The following is a 22,062-nucleotide window of genomic DNA, read 5'->3' as shown; positions in this document are numbered from 1 at the left end:
TTTCCTTTATTTTTTTTCCATCTGAGCTGGTATAGTTCGATTTTTATGTTAGTATGAATGAGACAATACCAACGTACCTGGCTCATGAGAGCCTGTTTGGGTGGTTGCCACTGTTAAAAAGAAAGACATAGGCCCAACTTCTGCTAGTCCAAGTCGCCAAACTGGGGCTTAATACCTAACTTGACTGCAATTTCAACCTCCCCCCAGAAACGCAGCCAGTCAGGAATTTTCCGGTCAGTATTGATAAGGTCACATGTGTGCTTTCCACCTGCCAAAGGAATCCACCTAATAAGATCCTATTGTTCCCAGATGAAGGTGACCTCACCCAAAATAATCCTTTTTTCCTTCTGTTTATGACTTCCTTGCTCCATCTTTATAATTTTTTATTGAAGTATAGTTGAAATACAATATTATATTAGCTTCAGGTGTACAAGGTACTGATTCAAGCATTATCTACATTATTAAATGCTCACCCTGATAAATGTAGTTACTCTCTATCAATATAGAAAGATGGTACAATATTATTGACTATATCTCTATGCTGTACTTTCATCCCTGTGACTAATTTGTATTATGATTGAGATTTTGTGCCTTTTTACACCCACCCACCCCTAACCCCTTCCCCACAGCAACCACCAGTCTCTTCTCAGTGTCTATGGTCTATTTCTGTTTTGCTTGTTCATTTCTTTTGTTTGATTTTTAGAGTCCATATATAGGTGAAATCAAATGGCTTTTGCTTTTTTGCTGTCTGGCTTATTTCACTTAGCATAATGTCCTATAGATCAATGCATGTTGTTGTAAATAGCAAGATTTCCTTCTTTTTTATGGCAGAATGGTATTCCATTGTATACATGTACCACATCTTCTTTATCCATTCATCTGTTGGTGGACACTTTGGTTGCTTCCATATCTTGGCTATTGTAAATAATGTGGCAATGAACATAAGGGTGCATATATCCCTGTGAGTCAGTGATTTTGTTTTCTTCAGATAAACTCCCAGAAGTAGTACTGCTGTGTCATACGGTGTTTCTAGTTTTTGGAGGAACCTCCACACTGCTTTCCACAGAAGTTGTACTGATTTACATTCCCACCAGCAATGTAGAAGGGTACTCTTTTCTCTGCATTCTTGCCAATACTTGTTATTTCTTGTCTTTTGAATAGCAACCATTCTGACCACTGTAACGTAATATCTCATTGTGGTTTTGATTTGCATTTCCCTGATGGGTAGTGATGTGGAGCATCTTTTCATGTGCTCAGTGGCCACACATATTTCTTTGGAGAAATGTCTGTTCAGGTCCTCCGCTCATGTTTTATTTGGGTGGTTTTTTTGGTGTTGAGGCATAAGAGTTCTTTATCTATTTTAGATGTTAACCCCTTATTGGATGAATTATTTATGAATATATTATTCCATACTGTAGGTTGCTTTTTTGTTCTGCTGACAGTGTCCTTTGCTGCACAGAAGCTTTTTAGTTTGATGTAATAGATACCTATTGTTATATATGCCTGTTGGACTGATCCCTTTATCCTTATGTAGTGCCTTTCTTTGTCTCTTGTAAATTGCTTTGTTTTGAGCTCTATTTTTTCTCATGTAAGTATAGGTAATCCTGCTTTTTTTCTCTTTTATTTGCATGGGATACGTTTTTCTACCCCTTCCCTTTCAGTCTATATGTGTCTTTAGGTCTGAAATGAATCTCTTCTAGGCAGCATATATACAGTCTTGTTTCTTTATCCATTCAGCCACCTATGTCTTTTGATTGGTGCATTTAGTCCATTTACATTTAAAGTAATTATTGATAGTTATATACTTATTGCCATTTTATTTATTGTTTTCTGTTTTTTTTTTTTTTAGTTCTTCTGTGTTCCTTTCTTTCTCTCTTGCTCTCTTCCCTTGTGATTTGATGATTTTCTTTGGTGTTATGCTTGGATTTCTTTCTCTCTCTCTCTCTCTCTTTTGTATCTTTTAGAGGCTTTAGGTTTGTGGTTACCCTAAGTTTCATATATAGCTTCCTCTGTAAATAACAGCCTATATTTGGTTGGTGGTCACTTAATTTCAAACACTTTCTAAAAGTACTACTTTTTAATTCTTACCCCTCCTCCACATTTTATGTATATGATGTCATAATTTATATCTTTTTATTGTGTGTATCCCTTGACTAATTTTGTGTATAGTTGATTTTACTACTTTTGCCTTTTGAACTTCATACTTGCTTTGTAAGTGATTAATCTACTATCTTTACTGTAGGTTTATTTTCACTGGTGGAAAAAAGTTTTAAACATTTCCATCTAAAGAAATCCCTTTAACATATCCTGTGAGGCTGGTTTAGTGGCAATGAGTTATTTTAACCTTTATTTATCTGGAAAACTTTTAATCTCTCCTTCAGTCTGAATGAAAACCTTGCTGGGTAGAGTATTCTTGGTCGTAGATTTTTTTTCCCTTTCAGCACTTTGAATATTTCATGCTACTCTCTTTGGCCTGTAAAGTTTCTGCTGAAAAATCTGCTTATGGGGTTTCCCTTGTAGGTAACTATCTTCCTTTCTCATTCTGTTTTAAGATTCTTTATCTCTAATCTTTGCCATTTTAATTGCTATGTGCCCTGATGTGGACGTCCTTGGGTTCATCTTGTTAGGGACTCTCTGTTCTTCCAGGATCTGAATGTCTGTTTCCTTCCCTAGGTTGAGGAAGTTTTCAGCTACTATTTCTTCCAACAGACTTTCTACACCTTCATCTCTCTCTTCTCCTTCTGAGACCTCTATTATATGAATATCTTTTCATTTGGAGTCGTTGCAGAATTTAGCATCTTCTCATTTTCAGAGATTCTTTCTTCTCTCTATTGCTCAGCTTGATTACATTCCACCACCCTGTCTTCCAGCTCACCGCTCTGTGCCTCCAGTTTACATATTAATTTCCTCTATTGTAGTTTTCATTTTGGTTATTGTATTCTTCAGTTCTGACTGGTTCTTTTTTGTATTTTCTACGAAATTCTCTCTGAGGTTGTTCTTTTCCCCAGCTCAATGGTCATTACTTTGAATTTTTTATCAAGTAGATTGCTTATCACCATTTCATTTAGTACTCTTTCTGGTATTTTGTCTTGTTCTTTTGTTTGGAATTTATTCTCCTGCCTCCTCATTTTATCTGGTTCTTGGTGTTTTTTCCTCTGTATTAGACAGATTTAGCTATGCCTCCTGTTCTGAAAGTAGTGGATTTGTGCTGTAGGTGTCCTGTGGTGCACAGAAGCCCCTGCTCACCAGAGGCAGGTGCTCCAGGGATGTTCTCTTTGTGGCCGAGTCATGACTGCTGTTGGTGAGCTGTGGGTGGGGACCACCCTCTGCTTGTCTGCCACAATGGTGGACCCCCACTGCCATGCCTTTGTGTGATGGCTGACATTTCTGCTGGGATGCGCTGTGGGCAGGGTTGTCCTTTGCCTGGCTGCCTGCAATGGCCAAGTACCAGGGGACTGAGCATGTTGGATGGGGCAGGTCTGCAGGGACATGCTGAGCTAAGCCAGAGGGGGAGGTAGAGAGGTTCAGAGCTGGCTTCCACAAGGGTCTGGCGAGTTAGGCAGAGGGAGGACTGGAAAAGCATCATCCACCCACCTTTTCTTCTCTGGAGAGACATCTCTCAGCTCCCTGCCCCTCCAGCAACTTCCTGAGGCTAGCGAATCCTGTAAACTGCTTCCTTTGTGTTGGGTCTCAAAGGGATTGACAAAGCAACAGAAGACTTGGCCCCCGCACAATGTTCTGACTTTCCTGTGTGCAGGCCCTTTAACTTTCAGTTCCCAGTGCTGTGGGGACTCACCTTCCCGAAGCACATTCCCAGGGTGAGATGTGCCAGGTCCCCGAGCGTTTGTCTCCTCCTCACTCTGTCCCCTCCCTCTTGCTTGTGGGCTGAGATGGAGGAAGGGCTTGGATCCTGACTGGTCACAGCTCTGACTCTTCACCCTTCTCAGTGTGGGCTTCTCTTCTTTGCCAGGTGTAGACAGCTATTCTTCAGTCTTCAGGTCATTTTCAGAGTTAGTTGTATCAGATGTTGTTTCTCAGTGTGTGCATTGGAGGAGGTTATCACAGTGACCTCCTATTCTGCCTTCTTTCTCCTTTCTCTTCAGGTATTTTTCTGTCCCACCTTAAAAAAAAACCTCCTTTCCTAAGTCCTTTGGAGCATCTCTCCACTTGCTAGACAGGATGCTGCCCGATTCATGAATCACATATAAAGCTGATTAGATCTCCAAATTTACTTGCATGAATTTTGTTTTAACTGATTGGTGGCAGTAATGGGATGGGACCCAGAGTGAATCTCCTGCAGTATTTGGGGACAATGAGTAACGCAGGCAAGGTACCCATGAACCCTTTTGAATTCACTGTCTTTCTCACCATTTCTGAGGGCCATTGGTGAGTTGCTCAGTAGAACTCTGCTCTTTTTGTATGGACTCCTCAGACCTAATTGGCTTTCTTTTACAGTGAAGGCCAGCTTGAGCTCATAAACAGCTTTGCCTGGAGCCCAGCTGAACTGGCAGATGGGTCTACTTGGAGCCAAGCCCCTGGACTTTCAGACCACAATCTCCCAGGTGGAAAACCTCAGGAAAGGTTCAATGGGAATTGGTGGTGACTATAGGATGAACTTCTCTTGGCCAGGATGCAGTAACGTCTTTTGGTTGGTTCTGGTGAGTTGAAGTGCATATGTTTGTCTTGTTTTATGTTAAGTAAGGCTATTGCTGGTAGGGATCTGGGAAACCAAAGAGCTGCAAAATTGGTGAGCATAGTTCAGGCATTTAAGAGCTAATAGAGCACTCACCACCTCAAGCAGACTTCCATGATAGGATAAGTTAGTCACGGAATGGGTTAGATGGACGCTACGTCACCTGCCAACATCAGGAAAACATCTGTACAACAAGGCACACTGTAAAACATGCACAATCCCCAACCCTGTGGCATGTCCTTGTTAGGTGTTAGATCTGGCCCAAGAAACCCAAAGGCTTTGCTAATGTGGTCTTTAAATTCTAAGTCATCAGGCACACTACCTTTCAGCAGCAAAACTGTGGTTCTGGAAGCTGTGAAATCTAGCAAAGATGGTAAAATCTTACTAAGCTTGTTTTGTGTCCTAAGAACTTGGCTTCACAACTGTCTGGCTGGGGATCCTGTGACAGGACTTGCCACCAAAGATGGCTGGATAGAAATGTGGGGTGAGCTCCATTTGCAGCTGGGGTTCTATCAAACTGTTGCCAGCTCTCAGGGGAATTACAAATATATGTAATAACTAAATTAACTATGGTCATTACAAGGAATGTTCCAGTTAGATAAAATCATTTATTTAAGAAGTGCACTTACAAGCAGAGTCTTCAGAATTCCTTACAAGCATAACTTCATTAAAAGTCTCATCACAAAAAGCTAATGAGAAATTAAAGATATGAGTTACCTAAAACAAAAGACTACAAGACTGATTGCTTCCTTCTTTCCTCCTTTGAGTACTCATTCTAGTAATCTATCTGAATATTTTTCCACTCTGAAAAGACTACATCATCATAAACAAAAGAAGTTAATGGATTTACAGACACCCCCATAGAGGCCCCTCCCAAGGCTGAGGAAACCGATGGAGTTGCTTGTGAACTGCTACCTCCCTATTTCCTTAACAGCCAAGGGGAACCTCTGGTAGATACCGGAGCCTACAGAGGGGATTATGGGAAAATTGGCAGAAGCCAGCAAAGGGTGAAAATTCTTACCCAAATCAGCTTTTCCAAATCTCTGTCGTGCCCAGGGAGAAAAGAAAAGTTCGTGGCCTATTGGTTATTGATCCTTTTTCTCCCAATGATAGCTATTACTTTCTAGCTAGTCTTGTTTTATGTCCTAAGAATGTTTCGTTATTCGTTATTTTATATTATGATCTAAATATTCAGTGAATTTAACGTAAGTCACTTAAACTTAGCAAAACTTTAAACTTAGTATGGCTTTCTGCCTGCCTGGGATATACAGATTGTTGGTTCTCTCTTCCGACTATCTTTGGGGGTAGCTCTGGATCTTGGAAAGATTGTGTTCCTCGTACCCTCTTTGTAGACCCTCTTATACTCTAGAGGTGTTATTCAGTAGTGCCCAAAGTATTTACTTTGTCCTGGCTGAAATCTAACAAGACGCTTGAAAGGATTTTACTAACCTCCAAATTGGAAACTCATAATAATAAAAGCCTCATAAGAATTTTTTAAAGGTCTTTCCCCTGAAGCTAAATGCACCCAGGAGGAAAGAAAAACATTCTAACATAGATGGATGGGTATGTCAGCCCTTTGATGTCATTCAGGTGGCAACCCAATTCTTTGGTCTGTCCTTGTTTTGTAAATCTAGTCTTTACAGGTGTGGTCAATTCAAAGTCCACCAATCATTTTGCCAATTCTGAACCCCACTTTATTTATCTCAAAGGGAGGTATTATAAGTATTGTAAAAATTCTAGCCTGAAAGGAACAAAAGTCCGAGGAGGAGCTTGCATTTATTTGTTTATTTATTTATTTTGGTGCCTTTGAGAGGTAAATGTCTACCTTGAGATTCAAAAGGGGAAAGGTCATTTGGAACTTGACTTGTCAAGGACTAATGCAAATCTTAGGTGTCTTCTCCACAATTAGAAAAAGCTTTAGTCATCTAGACGGGTAACTCTGATTTATTCCATCTACCACAAAACAAACTTAGATCCAAGTAGTTTCATAACTAGTGAGTGTTGTATTAGACCAAATTTTCATGACAATATATGTTGTAAATATATGGTATTTTCTACTTCTGGATGGCATTGCTAAAATTAACTTGTAAAGAGTTCTGTTTAACTGCTTTAAAAATAAGCTCTTATAAGTTAAGAATCTCTAAATCCCAGAAATATAACTGAAACTAACTCAAATGTTTTTCAAGTTCACGTGATCTAGGATTATCTTTTGATATTAAAGCTAGATTAAATTAGATTTAATGAGAATAGACATCTTAAGAGTTATCAACTTTGGGTATATTTTTATTCTACCTAGTTTTGGTAAGAATTAACTCTTTATCTCTGTTACAAAATTTATTGGCAATAACTTGGTATGATAAAACCTTTACTTAAAAATAGCTTCCAAAATCTTTTGATAACCTGAGACCTTAAAGTTTTGCTAAGCTAAGTAACTTAAGTTACATTCATTGAATATCTAGGTCATAAGATAAAATAACTCAACATTAGTTACTGAACATAGGTTTATCTACTAAAGACAAATTTGGGTCTGTTAGTAAACATGTTTTGTGCATATTTGCTCTATATGAAGAAATACATATTTCTAGAACTTAGGAAATATATTCATAAATTTGCCAGTCTAAAGAGTACTGGTGTAAAAGACAATTCACAATTGCTTATACTTAATTTCCACCAGAAATTAAGGTTTCTGAGAGTTAAGGATTTTAATTCTAGTTAATACATGTAATGAAAGCCACTAGAAATAATAAGGGGAAACATCTCTGTATTCAATAAAGTAGGATATGTACTTTTAGTAAAAGGAGGTATAAAGAATGCAAACATGGTTTTTTTTTTTTGGTGTTGTTATTGCATGGAAAAAAACTAATTTTGTCCTAAAGATTTTTTTAAAGGAAACTGGTTATTTAAAGAAGGAAAACTTAGGATAAAATCTGAATGTAAAAGAGAAAATTGTAGAAGGTTTGTGGAAAGGAATTTTAATGTGTGATCAAGCTGGCCATAACTAGAATGAATTGATTTAAAAATGATTTGAATATCAAAAGTAAGCTGATGGAAAGTTAAAATTTTGTTTTCTCCTGTAAAAGGACTAAGTTTTCTTAGATTATTGGTCTGTTCTTAATAAGAAATTGTAAATGAAAATTTCCTTTACCTTTAATATAATCTGCCTGAAAACAAAGTTTCTAGGTCTGATCTTTATCAGGTCTTTTGTTTTGTTTTTTTTGTAGATAATTATTTTTTATTGAAGGGTAGTTGACACACAGTATTACATTAGTTTCAGGTGTACAACACAGTGATTCAACATTTATAGACATGATAATTCTAGCTACCAGCTATCACCATACAAAGTTGTTACAATATTTTGACTATATTCCTTATGCTATACATTACATCCCGGTTACTTATTTATTTTACGATTGGAAGTGTGTACTTTTTTTTTTTTTTTTGTGAGGGCATCTCTCATATTTATTGATCAAATGGTTGTTAACAACAATAAAATTCTGTATAGGGGAGTCAATGCTCAATGCACAATCATTAATCCACCCCAAGCCTAATTCTCGTCAGTCTCCAATCTTCTGAAGCATAACGAACAAGTTCTTACATGGAAAGGTCTTTGGTTTTTTAAAAGAAAAGTCTTTTTAATATAAGAGCTAAGGCTTTTTAACTTTCTGTATTTGCCTACAAAGTCTTTAATAAGTTACTTTGGTTAAATGGATAATTAAGTATTCTTTCATACTGACCTATGATCCTATTTAACCAAAAGTTTTAAAACCTTTTAATATTGTTCTAGTTATTATCTTAAAATGTGTGTCACAAAAATAAATTTTCTTGTCAATTCCATTCTCATTAAATCTTTAACAGTGGACAATAAATCTGTAAGAATTATGGCACATGTTAATGAAGTCCATTCTGCTTCTGCAAAAATTGGCACCTCATTGCTAGACTTTTGCCATCCTGACATTCTTGTAGCCTGGCTACAGTCTGCTCCTGAATCAGAGAAATGAAGATGAGTGAACAGTGACTGAAAACTAGACAAACAGAAACCCAAGATGGCTGCACGGTCCTTCCCAGCTCCCTGGCAAACTCCATGTTTTTGGTTTTTGCATTCTGTTACCTACCTTAGTGCATTTAAGAAAATTATTTTGGTCCCCAAAGGCCTCAGACTTCCCTCTGAGCATCTGAACACCTGCTGCTGGACATAACTTAGCTGCCACTTAACATGAGTTATCAGCACGTTTTTGTTATTGTATGTATGTCTCCTGGATGGGAGGAAACCTCTCTTTTCCCCAAGCCTGAAGCCCTCACGGTGGCAAAAAAACTGTTAAAGAATGTGTTTCCCACTTGTTATGTCTTCCACGGTTTCCAGTGAAAAAGGCACCTGCTTCACTGGGAAAATCCTCTAAGCCTAAACGAAAGCCCTGCAGCTTTCTTGGGATCATCACCGTCTGTCATCTTCGACCATCAGGCAACAGGGAGGGAAGTAATGGGATCCCCAGATTTAAAACTTACAAACTTGTTGAAACCACTAGGCTTCCTTGGCTGAAGGGGTCGCCTTTGATTTTGAGAACTGTTCTCAGTACCCTCTTTTGAAAATGTAAACTTACTCAGCGTCTGAGATCGTCATTGGCAGAACAAGGTCAGTTGGTGCACAACGTTTGCTGACCGCCTGTCGCCTCATGCTAGTCTGCAAGTCTTTCGCGCCACATGCTGAAGCCTCCCATCAGCAGGTGAAAGAGGCCTTCTCAGATCCCAGTTCAAAGGACTCTGTGGGCCCAGACTGGAGCCTGGCGACTGAGTATTTTGGAAACGGCATCAGGGGAAGACAGCTTGGGGGGCCCCCGTGGGAGGGACCTTCCCAGGTGCTCCTGGCCATCGACACTGCCACAGAATCAGAAAGCACTAGCCCATGGACACATTTTTCACAACTGATGATGGCTGCACCTGACAGCTGGTCCTGTACAGACACAGGAGATGTCTGAATCAGAGTAGCGAGGGAGAGAAGACGCAGACATCAGTGTAGACTGCTTCTGCCCAAGATGATGGATCAAGACTTCATGCTTTAACTGGACGTGAAACCCTTTCTTCTCTTTCTTTCTTTAACTCTGGTAGTGGCCTGGAAAGATAATCTGTGTCTCCCAGGCCAACGCTAGGGGGAGTACTCTGGAGTTTACAACGACCTTTTATTTCAAACTAGAAGGGAATTTGACTGTGCCCCTAAGTTTTCACAAGGTAAATAAAATAGTCCATTGGTAGATTCCCCTAAATTTACATCATGGAGTTAGAAACTTCTAGAAGCCTTCACTTTAATTCCTCTTGGCAGGTCCCTGTTTCCCTGGCTGGGGATAAGAGTAAATGAGAAGATGATCAAGAATTTCTTAATTCTGGAAGCAATAGCTGCCTGAGAAGATCCTTAGAGTCTCTGGCCTCAGTTATTCCTGATAATTCCTGATTATCTTTTCTGAGAAAGGAGTGTCTGTGCTGTGGCCACCACCACCTGCTGTACCTGGATTAACACTTCTGGGGAAGCCGAAACTCAGTTATGAAGGATCATAGAACAAGCCACATGGCTTAAAATGGTAGCTCTTTCAGAGGGGTTTTTCTATGATTTCTTCGCTTTTGATGGTGTGGGTCTTGGGTCTTTGGCTCCAAAGTGCACTCCAAACCCTGGGAATCATTCTGCTCACAGGTGTAATGATCTCCCTGTGCATCGCATCCCCTCAAAAGCTTTAAAGGATAATTGAAGAGAATGGCTACCTACAGACCATGAACCTGAAGTTAAACCTGTGAATATCACAGAGGTAAAAACAAAGATTGTGGACACCACAGATAAGGAGCAACATCAGCGGCAGGAGCGACAGAGCGGTAGCTGGGAGCCGTGCTGATGCCTTGACCTTCGATCACATCTCTCAGTTAAGCTGAGAGTCGGATCGAAAGGGAGGAATTGTCAAAAAGAAACCCACAGACAGTCACAGGGGGGCTATCAGGTGAGAAATTGGGGATCAACAGAGGTGAGGCTTAGAACCTCACCCCCCCCTGTTTTGAGAGAAATCTTCTGCATCCGTGGATGTTTTGTTGCCCTTGTCTAGCTCGGATTAATACTTAGTCTATAGGCACAGACCTGATCATCTACATTTGCTCTCTTACAGCACTAAACTATGTTTTCTACCTTTATCTTGCATCTACCTACCACTTCAGCATTTTATTTAAAAAAAAAATAAGGGAGAAATGTGGGATTCACATATAAATCAAGTAAAAAAATCAAATCAAATGAATAATCATATCTGACTTGATTGTTCATAGTGCATGATGTGTGATCAAAACCGAAAGTTTCTGTGATATGACTGCCCTTGCACTGTTCACCATGTAAGAACTTATTCACTATGTAAGAACTTGTTCACCATGTAAGAACTTGTTTGTTATGCTTCAGAAGATTGGAGAATGTTGAGAATTAGGCATGAGGTTGATTAATGATTGTGCATTGAGTCCCCTATACAGAACTTTATTGTTGTTAACAACCATTTGATCAATAAATATGAGAGATGCCCTCTCAAAAAAAAAAAAAAAGAAACCCACAGGCCCAACATGGTGTCACTTCTGCTAGGCCAAGTCACCAAACCAGGGCCTGGTACCTAAACCCAGTGACAGTCTCCACCTCCCCTCTAGAAATGCAGTCAGTCAGGAATTTTCTGGTCAGCATCAACAAGATAATGTCACATGCATTGTCTCCATCCCCCAAAGGAACCCACTTAGTAAGACCCTTTGGACCCCAGATGAAGGTGATCTCACCCGAAATAATCCTTTTTTCCCCTTCTGTTTATGATTTCCTTTAAAAACCACTCTCTCCCTGCAGCCCTTGGGAGCATCTCTCTACTTGCTAGAGGGGACGCTGTCCAATTTATGAATATGCTTAATAAAGCCAATTAGATCTTCAAATGTTCTTGGATGAATTTAGGTTTTCTTCTTTTAGCACAACATACCTTGTCCCCACAATCAGACTGTCTCTCCGGTTCTGCTGTCCTGACCCTGCCGCTCGGAGCCCACCACCATGCCCTGGCAGCCGGCGCTCATTTGGGCCCTGCCTTGGGTCTGCCAGCCTCACGTCTGAGCTGCTGTTTCATTCTAACCGCCCAGGTGGACGCTTCGCTGGATTTCAGGCGCGAACCTGAGTACTGAGCACATGGCTGAGCCGAATCGCCGCTTCCCCGCCGCACCACCATGTCGTTACCTTCCATCGCAGTGCTCACACCTACTACTGAGGATTCTGTTTCCTTCGCTCTGGCTGTGTTTCTGGACCTGTGCCTGACTCCCATGGTAGGCATAAAAGGGTGTCCTTAACCTTGGCGGTGACAGGCTAACACTGAGGTTGCTGATTGCAGGTTGGAGTGAGATCAGCAGAAGCTAGGATGACTGAGTTAAACACGCAGCGGACTCACCAGTGATGGTATAAACAGCAGTGATGGCCAAGAGGATGAAGATCGCCAGGTAAAGGTCCAGTCCCAAGGCCAGCTTGATGAATATGGCTCCGGAAAATATGTCCGACTACACAGGGAACAGTCGGGGTGGGAAAGAGGCATGTACCGCACCACTTAGCTCTTCACGACGGCCTCCCCCTAATGTTTACTGTAGCTGTACATGTGCTCTCTGCCATCCAGTCGGGGACTCGGTGGAAGCCGGGTCTCATCCTCAGAGGAGCAGTTACTAGACTGAGCCCAGCGAGGAGCAAGGAGTGGGGGGAAGGGGACGGGAGATGTCTACCCTGCAGCCTGCGTGCCGCTGCTCCGCGACTGCCAGCAGGGAAACGACGATGGAAACGAGAGTAGTAGATAGAAGAGGCACACAGTGAAGCGACGACTATCATTTTGAAGAAAAGTGCCTGAGCATGTTTGGGGTGGTAGGAAGTAAGACGCTGAACAAGTTGTTGGGGGCTTAATTATGAAGCAAATAGCTAGAGACACTGAGAAGAAATGAGATCGAGAGCGGGCACAGGTTGAGGGACTGGCCTTTAGCAGGAAGAGCCCGCAGCCTCAGAGCGATGGGAGAAGAGAGTGGCGGATGTAGATTATCTGGATGGGCTGGGCCTAGGGGCCCAGGCCTAAATTCTCTAAGTAAAGCAGGATATGAGGCTTTCTGCTAAGAGGCGAGGTCCAGGAGCTAAAAAGGTTATGGACGATTTCAAGTCCTTAACAGCCATATGTGGCTGGTGGACATGCAGGCATAGAACATTCCCAATAGAAAAATCTACTGGACAATGCGTTTAGGGCTGCCATGTTCATGCTGATCTACAGGGTTGGGGGAAGTGACTGTTTACCCACAGCGTTAGGACCTGTGTATTCGTGCCTGATCATTTCCAGGTGAGAACCCACATTATCGTATTATGAATCCTTGACTTCTGTTTCTTTTACATAGTACAATAAAGGCATTAAATGGATAATTTGGAATTATATGTAAGTAACATATTACCAATGATTTCTTACTGGTGTGAAATATATATAACATAAAATCTGCCATTTCAGCCATTTTAACATGTTCAAGTTAATGGAATTAATTATATTCACAATGATTACATTTCTCATAAAAAAGAAGCAATTTCATGACCCAGGATTTTCTTTTGCTCTTAAAGGACATTAGGGCAATTGTCAAAATCTAAGTCCTGTCAGCTACACATTCGTTTGTATCAAAGTCAATTTCCAGATTTTAAAATTTGCTGGGTGGTTTTTCTAAAAGAATATCAATGTCTTTAAGGCAAAAGTACATCATGTCTGCAGTGGTTCTTGATACATGTATTATCGGAGGATGAGAACCAGTGAACGCAATGATCTTTTTCGGACCTGGGGCAGGACCGGACTGTGAAGCTGTCCAGTCCTAAGTCCTCAAAATGTTCTATTTAATAAGTAATCAGGACAGATTCTGTTATCAGAGTGTAATAGTACACAAAAGGTCGTGTCAAAGATCAATCATTATTAATGTTGCTTAAAACAACCTCGTAGGTAGGAATGGACTCCTGCCACTGTTATCTTTCCAGACTCCGCAGGGTCACACGCGCTCTTGGCCTTCCTGCTCCTCCACTCAGCCCTCCGACGCCCCCTCCCCGCCCCACCGCCGGGAGCCTTCCACTCCGAGAGGCTGCATCCCCCGAGGGCCCCTTTGGCCGCTGCCATTCTGCTCCAGCACTTTGTCCGTGCTCGTTAGGACCACAGAGCTGCAGATGTCCGGGCCAGAGGAGAGCTGCGAATTCACCGAGTCCCACCCATTTGGGGAAACTGCAGGCTCCTCTGCTTCCCTCAGTTTCTCCTAACTTTTCCATGCTGGGGGCTTGTTTAAGTGCCCCCCCCCCCATGAGGATGACCTCCAGTTCTACCTGGGAAGGACCACCCCTTTCCTGGGGGTCCTCTACTTGCTCACACTCTGTTCCAGCTTGCATTTAAACATATTTGCATATATTGTCCTAAAGTGCTTCTGATTTAATGTGTCAAATTATTATATCCTTAACCATATGGTGAACTAGTGCACAGGAATCTTTATCACCCTTAGCACAGAGCTCAACAATATACAGCAAGGGCCAGGAAATGCTCACGCTGCACGAGGAAAGTGCATGTGGTCTGATCTAAGCTGGTTCAGTTCCAACAATGACTCTATTCAAGGGAAGAGCAATGGCGAGGGTCAGATTCTTCTCTCACGAGCCGCCTAGACTACAGACTTGCCGGAGATGATTTCATCAGTCACTGATACATGGGGAGCAAATGAGTTCCTTTTTCTACACTGCTGCTGAATCTTCAAATTCCTTTCTTTTTTCCTCAATGATTATATCTGAGGAATTTAACTTGAAAAACGTTAGAATTCTTTTAACACTTATCTATAACATTTATTGTATAGGGGTGGTCTTAGATAAAATGACCTTAGAGTATATTTAAGAAAAGTCAGTGTGATAATACAAAGAACTTGCCTTCTGGTTTCTGTGTCAGATAATCAAGCTGAAAATGAAAATATAGATCTAGACTGGCTCAAAGAGAAGAAAGAGATTATCGTGCAGGAGAAAGGCTGGGGAGGCGAGTAGCCTCCTCATTTCCACCAGTAAATACTGTGTTACTGGAACAGGACATTTTGCCCTTTCTGAACATCCATTTTTTCATATACTTAGTGCAAGGTAGGTTTGCACTCAGGAGCATCTCAGGACTTGTAATTCTTTTCCTTTGTGAATGTGGTGCCTCTGAAGCTCCCTTTTCCCACAAAACCTTGGTAGAGAGACCCTGGGTAGTTTAAGACACTCATATGGCATGACCCATAAAAGTTATTAATAGTCTGCCCAATTCTCTGATATGAACATTATAGCCCCCCATCAAAGTGACCTCACAAGGCTAAAATGCCTGGAGCCCCGGACTCACCGAGATTCTCAAAGCCACGCAGATGAAGAGGGAGAGGACGGAGAGGTAGACCTGGAGTCGCTTCCCACCGAACCGCTTCCTCAGGTATTCCGGCATGGTCATCACCTGCAGAGGCAGACGGCAACAGGGCTCACCCTCAGAGCCCGGCACCCACGGGCAGGGAGATGCATGGCACCTCGGGAATACAGAGGGGAGGCGGGCCTGGTCTCTGGGAAGAGCAGCAAGGCTGCCAGGAACACGGTGTTGGTATCAGAAAATCTTGGGGTCCATTCCCAGATCTGCCACTTACTAGAAGTGTGACCTCTGGCAAATGACAATCTCTCTGAACCTCCATTTTCTCATCTGTAAAATGGGGGTTTGATGTGAAGGTAGATGTGAAATACCTACAACGGTGCCAAATGCATGGTAGACACTCACCAGATAGCTGGTTATTTTCACCAACAATGTGGCAGTCTAGTAAAAACAGTATTACTTGTAAGTAATGAACCACAATTACGGTTACATGATACATTGATAATCAAGCAAATTGCAAATGCACATTTGGGTTTATATTTATGTGATTACTGAAAAGAAGAGTTATATCCCTATTTAGAGACAAATCTGAAATATCAGTATCATTACTGACATATGAGATCAGCCATGTGATGTGTAGCATGAAAGGTGCAGTTTTCTGGTTCCTTCCTAGCAAACTGACCTCATGATTTAATCTCCCCCAGTATAAGAGAATGCTAAGTAAGCCTTTATATGATATTATCAAAAAAGGACAGGGGACTCCTGGTGGCTCAGGAACGGTGTGGGACACCCTCAGACATGGTGAGCTGCACCCAGAAATACACGCACGATGGGCCTCGGTGGGGCCTGGTGCCAAGGAGAGCATTCTTCAGCAGAGCTCGTTTAAGCCTCGCACTGGAAGGGACCCAAAATGGGCACGGGGTGAATGTATGGTGACCTGCAGAGGTGCAGTCAGAGAATTGCCCACCGAGCACCCTCACTGCAGGAATTACCCCGGGAAATAACACACGATGGTCTGAGCACCAGCAGCAGAGGGGGTACATGTGGGGACTAGGCTCAGAGAGGCCAGGCAGGGCTCCAGCTGGCTGGCAAAACACACAGCAAAGGGCAGCCACCGTAGCTGCGGTGTGCCCTGGCCCTGCCTTAAAGGAACAAAGTGACTTTACATTAGTCGGGGTGAGGATTCAATAACGTATGTAACTGTTGAATCACTAGGTTGTGTACTTGAAACCAATTAATATTGTATAGCAACTATACTTCAATAGGAAATAAGTAAAAATAAAAAAAAGAAAGAAATGGCTTTACAAATGTCGCAATGGCAACAATTAGAATGAAGGAAAATACCATGTGTTGGTGAGGATGTGGGTAAATGGGAAGCCTCCCAAGACCTCAGCAAGAGGTGGGCCGACTGCAGCCATCTTTTAAAAATATTTTTTATTAAGGTATGATTGATATACACTCTTATGAAGGTTTCACATGAAAAAACAATGTGGTTACTACATTTACCCATATTATCAAGTCCCCACCCACACCCCAATGCAGTCACTGTCCATCAGTGCAGCAAGTTGACAGAGATCCACTATGTCCCTTTTCTGTGATACACTGTTTGCCCCGTGAACCCCACACCATGTGTACTAAACATAATACCCCTCAGTCCCCTTCTCCCTCCCTCCCCACCCGCCCTCCCACACCCCTCCCCTTTGGTAACCACTAGTTCCTTCTTGGAGTCTCTGAGTCGGCCGACTGCAGCCATCTTCAAGAGCAATCTGGCCGCACTTAGTGGATTTATGTAAAAATAAGCCCAGAAATTCTGAGGCAAATGATATCGCCCAGGTTTCCTGGTGAACAGAAAGAATGAATATGGATAAATGAATGCCTGGCAGATGCTCCGAGAGCACCTCCGGGTACTCACCCCTGCCTTGATGTAAATGGGGACGAAGAACCACCCTAGAACCAGCAGGAGCACCAAGGCCTACAGGAAACCAAGAACAGGGTGAGGGGAGGGAGGCCTGGCTTGAGGGCCTTGCATTTCATGACCTCTGAGTCTGAGAACAAAGTAAGTTTGCTTGGATTCTGTCCCACTCAACCAACTAGGATCCCAAGACAGCTGTGGATTCCTTTCCTGGTCCATGATTCAAAGGCCTCCGTTTCCTGGGGCTGTGGATGGGGCAAAGGATGGATGGTGAAAAATGGACGGAAGATAAGAGATCTGAGCCCCGCTGGAAGGTCCTACGACCTTTGCCAGCAAGGAATGCTGGAGTTAAGTGCAGAATGACAAAGCAATAAGAAAGAAATTTGGAGCTCGAAGAAAATCTCAGTGCCCCCCAAGCCTTGCCACACATAATAGTGATAATAGTATAATCTTGCATTAGTACGAATGTTTACAAAGAGTCTTCACATGTATCCCGCATGCTGCTCTCACAACAACCAGGTAAGGCAGATACGGGAAGCATAATTATTCCTGTTTTATGGAGAGGGAAACTGAGCCTCACAGAGATTAAGGAAGCCCAAGGCCACTGGATAATCACACCCCTTGGGGCCATAGGGCATTTCATCCCTGTCTCTGGAGGCTGGCTCCATTCTGGAGTCCTTGGCACTATCAAAACAGAACTGGGGCCGGAGAGCATATTGGGTGGCTGGGTCCAGTCCAGAGTCCCTGATATTACTAAAGTAAAACAAAGGCCAAAACCTTCCCCAAGAGAGGGGCACAGGTATTTGTGGTGACCCAAGGTCACTCTCGCAGTCCATTCAGGGATGGTCTGGTCACTACTATAAACTTCCACCACGATCCAGCCTCCTTCCACACAAACACCTCCCTCTGACGGACGTGCGTACACCTGCACCTGCGCACACTAGGAAGGCTAACACAACAGGAAAATGCAGGTAACTCAAGAAACATTTATGGCATGTACCCAGCCAGGTCCTAGATGATGGGGTGGTATGAGTGATATGGGAGAGGATCCCTGTCCTTGAAGAACTTAGGGTCCAATTAAGAGGACACAGCTTCTACTGGTGATGTGGCCATAGAACAATTAGGAACTCGGTCTTGTAGATTCTGTCTACTATTTCAAGTCATTCATTCCTTGCCCCAGGAAGCACCCCCACATAGGCCAAGCCCCACGTGTCATCTAGGATGGGTGGCCCTCCTGTGTGAGATCTCTCAACACGCCACGAGTGTTTCCCTCCACAGCACAGTGAATGGGTATCTCTCTCCCACTGGGGTGCACGTGTCTCAAATGAAGGGACCGTTGCTTTTACATTTTTAATTCTCTGCATCCAATTGAGAGCGAGACACATAGTGTAATAGCTCATGGAGGAGAGATACATGTGAGGGCTGAGATGGTCAAGAAGGTCAAATGAAGGAGGGGATTCAATCATACAGTAATGACATTCCTGGTGGGAAAAACTGCGTGAGCCGCATCTCAGAGATGGGGAATAATGTGCCTGGAATGGCCTTGGAAGAATGGGGCTGCACAGGGAAGACCTGAAGTTCAAACTAGGGGTGGGAGAGGAGAAGGAAAAATAGAAATCAGACCAAAGAGGAGTTTATCTTATACAGACTCTCAGAATACTCTATCGCCTGGACAGTTTTGACGTGAAGGGAAAAGCCCGTATCACTTACATTCCATTCAAATTCTGCAGTGGCGATGCCTGAAGCCGCTCCCGTCCCCGCCAGCCCCACGAAGTGGCCGCTGCCGATGTTACTGGCGAAGAGAGAGGCGCCCATCTGGAATCCAAGAGAACAGACTAGGATCAGAGTTACAGGACCCCGATCAGACCTCGGGAGGGCAGGTAAATGTTGAGATGTTTCCATCACCGCTCCTTAGGGCAGGGGTCAGCAAACTATGGCCCGTGGGCTGAATCCCCCAGTTACCAGTTTTTGCGTGGTTGGTAAGCTAAGAATGTTTTCTTGCATTTTTGAATGGTTAAAAGAAGTCTGAAGAGGAATAATATTTTGTGAAATGCAAAATGATATGAAACTCAAGGTACAGTATCCACAAATCATCTTCTTGGAACACAGCCACGCTTGTTTTTGTGTATTGACTATGGCTGCGTCTGTGCTACAGAGGCAGTTTGTGTGGTTGTGGTTGATTGTATGGCCCATAAACGCTAAAATACATACACTCTGGCCCTTATGGAAAAGCTTGATGACCTGCCTAAATGCTCTTGGTTGAGCCTTTCTTTGGCCAAGCACGGACTTCCCGGTGGCCCCGTCAGTCAGCGCACGACCCCCCGGAGTTGGGTAGGTCCTTCATCCTTCGGCCCGAGGACCCTCTTCTCATCTGCCTCCCTTCCCATCGCATTGTCATTGTTCTTAAGTCTCACAGATCAAGAGAGATCTCTTGAGGGGGCACGGGTGAGCGCCGGTGCAGACCAAACAGAGCTGGGCTGAGGAACACCTGCAGTGCCCATTCTTCTCTTGCCACCTCCCAGCCCTCTGTAAAATCTTTTCTATTCAGGCCCTTGGGGCCAGGAATGGGACTGAACTCATTTCTGGGGGTGGGATCGGTTGTCCTGAATGCCGCATACAAACAGTCCTGAGAATGCAATGTCTGACCGGACACCCCAATAAAGAAATCCGTTTTGAGCTTTCAGCCACTCTGGCCGGGTCGCTCGCTTCCTCTTCTCCGCCTCCCTTCTTACTACTGAGTCAGCGTATCTGTGAAGGAAGCGTGTACTGAGCACCCACTGTGTACCCGACCCACTGCCGACACCGAGTGGTGCAGACACACTGTCATTTACTGGAATGAGAGGGGCGTGCCCTGAGGGCGGGGATTTAGGAGAAGGGACCCCAGCAAGTAGGAAACCCATGCGCATCGGAAATGACCAGCGTTCCCAATGTTTTCTTTATTTACTCTTAAACACACACACGGGAGATTTATCTCCAGGAAACTCTGGCCCACTCACCGGCCACCAGGACACATCCCGACCGGCCAGGAAGAAGCCTCCGACAGTGCCCCTGTTGGTCTTCAGCATCGCCTGGGCAGGAAGGGAGGCAGGGGAGGGTCAAAGCGCACAGATGCGCCCCAGACCCCCACCTTGCCCAGCCGGGGTTTGTGTGGCAGTGACTTTTCAGCCTCTCAAAGCGACACATTTTCCTGGAAACCATGACATAGCATCCATTTTTAAAGGACTTCAAAACCATAGTTGCATAGAAACTTTAAGAAATATGAGGCATCTGTCCTAATTGCTCTGCTTATTTCCATTTATGAAACAAATGTGAGGAATGGAAGGAAATTTACAGCCTCTCACCCCTTACTAAAAAGAAAGAATGGAGGTTAAATGAATTGAGTATCCAACTTACTCACTTAGAAAGTGAGCAAATAATAAAGGAAATGGAAGATGGGAGACAATAAAAATAGCACCTTTATTCATTATGCCAGGTGCTGGAGATGTCAAACAGAATAAGTGTGAAGTTCCCACTTCTGGCTCTGTTCAGATGATGGCATTGTCAGAAGAAATAAATAAAGTTAGCGTAAGCAGTATTTATGTCACACACAAGAAAATGATTCTCAGAGGACAATGAAATCTGTGACAGCTGTTGATGTTCTCGCAGCTTTGTTACCCCACAGCTTTCCCTAAAAAAGACAATTTGCATGCAAGCCTCGTGCCCACCCTGAACACCCTCTCGGGCCCCCACATACCCACAGCCCGACAGCCATCACCACCACGAAGTAGATGACAATGACGGAGATGTCAGCAGCATTTTGGATGCGCTCTGACATCTCGGGAGGACTCAGGGTCTCAGTCATGGTGCTGGGGCTTAACGTGCTGGCCATGGCTGCAGGATATGCCTTCTCCCTCCCAGGGACGTCCCTTCCTTATAAGCTGGAGTTAATGATCAGCCTGGAAGAGGTGCGGCAGGCTCTCAGAGCACAGGGACTTTAAACCTCTTCGAGTTGGAGACCCTGGCCTTCCGGCAGTCAGTGTGGGAGTGGGGGCAACAGCCCAGAGGTGGGGTGGGAGTTGAATGTGGAGAGCAGGGGTTTCCCTGAGGGGAAAGTCGGGGTCTTTAGGATGTTGTGAGCAGGTTGAGTGAGGATTAGGGATAGATGCAGGAGACAAGCAGAGGAGGGGGCCAGAGGTGAGAGGGCCCCCAAAGTCAGGAGGACAGGGGTGACGGTCCCTGACAGAGCTGGCATGATTCCTGGCCAAGGAGTCACATCCCTTGAAAGTGAAGTTAACTGTGCACGCCGTGGGTTCTGTAGCTCCATATTTCTTCAGAGCAGGTAATCTAAGTGGACTTTACTTGACACAAGGGACCATGGTGGCCCACGCAGGAAGGGGCAGGGGCTCTACAAGCCTGGCACGTGGGCCCAGGCAGGGCTGTGGGGTGGACCAGGACAGAGGATCTGCCAGCGGGTGAATCAACCTAAAAGAATATGAAGGTGCTTCTCAGGATTCGGGGCCCGTGATCCATGGACTGCCTGAAACTTCCTAAAGACCCCATATTGTTATTATGGTGAAAAAGACATAACAAAATTGATCACTGTAGCCGTTTTTTAAGTGTGCAGTTCAGTGGCATTACGTACATTCTCAATCTTGTGCAACCACCATCACCATCCATTTTTTCAGAACTTTGTCACCAACCCTGGCAGAAATTCTGTTCCCAACGAGCAGTAACTCCACAATCCTCCATCTTCCCAGCCTCTGGCACCCTCTGCTCTACGTGCCTCACACAAGGATCTGTGCCCCAGTGACCCTGAGCCAGGCACAGAGGGCGATCTGCACAGACTGAAGGAAAGACCCAGAGACAGCCACCGAGACTTAGCTTTGCTGGGGGAAACTTACGTGCAGGGAGTCCAGGAGCGGCCGACTGGACAGAGCATTGGCCACCAGGGCCTGCATGCAGCAAGCTTTCACTGGGCAGCAACGAGCCTAACAGCTACCTGGGGCTTCCCCCCTTCCACTGTCCCCAAGAGATCAAGGCCTGACATCCGGACAGTCTTCATCACCACAGAGATGCCCCAGTTGCCGCCC

At 43.9% G+C, this 22,062-nt stretch overlaps 1 protein-coding gene across 1 annotated transcript in view; it reads right to left on the bottom strand.

Annotated features, from left to right (window-relative positions):
* LOC130680673 (solute carrier family 5 member 4) overlaps positions 1–20,861 on the bottom strand; it is a 39,017-nt gene extending 18,156 nt beyond the window's left edge. The window contains exons 1-6 of the mRNA XM_057491745.1: positions 20,727–20,861; positions 19,990–20,061; positions 18,704–18,808; positions 16,994–17,053; positions 15,070–15,174; positions 12,121–12,226 (exon numbers count right to left, since the gene is read on the bottom strand). Coding sequence (XP_057347728.1) covers positions 12,121–12,226; positions 15,070–15,174; positions 16,994–17,053; positions 18,704–18,808; positions 19,990–20,061; positions 20,727–20,861 — 583 coding nt within the window. The remainder of the gene's footprint in view (positions 1–12,120; positions 12,227–15,069; positions 15,175–16,993; positions 17,054–18,703; positions 18,809–19,989; positions 20,062–20,726) is intronic.
* Positions 20,862–22,062: the final 1,201 nt, after the last annotated feature.

The sequence above is a fragment of the Manis pentadactyla genome, chromosome 14 (genome assembly GCF_030020395.1).
Source record: "Manis pentadactyla isolate mManPen7 chromosome 14, mManPen7.hap1, whole genome shotgun sequence".
NCBI lineage: Eukaryota > Metazoa > Chordata > Mammalia > Pholidota > Manidae > Manis > Manis pentadactyla.
Note: the sequence above shows the minus strand (reverse complement) of the source record. Positions and strands in the feature narration are given on the sequence as shown.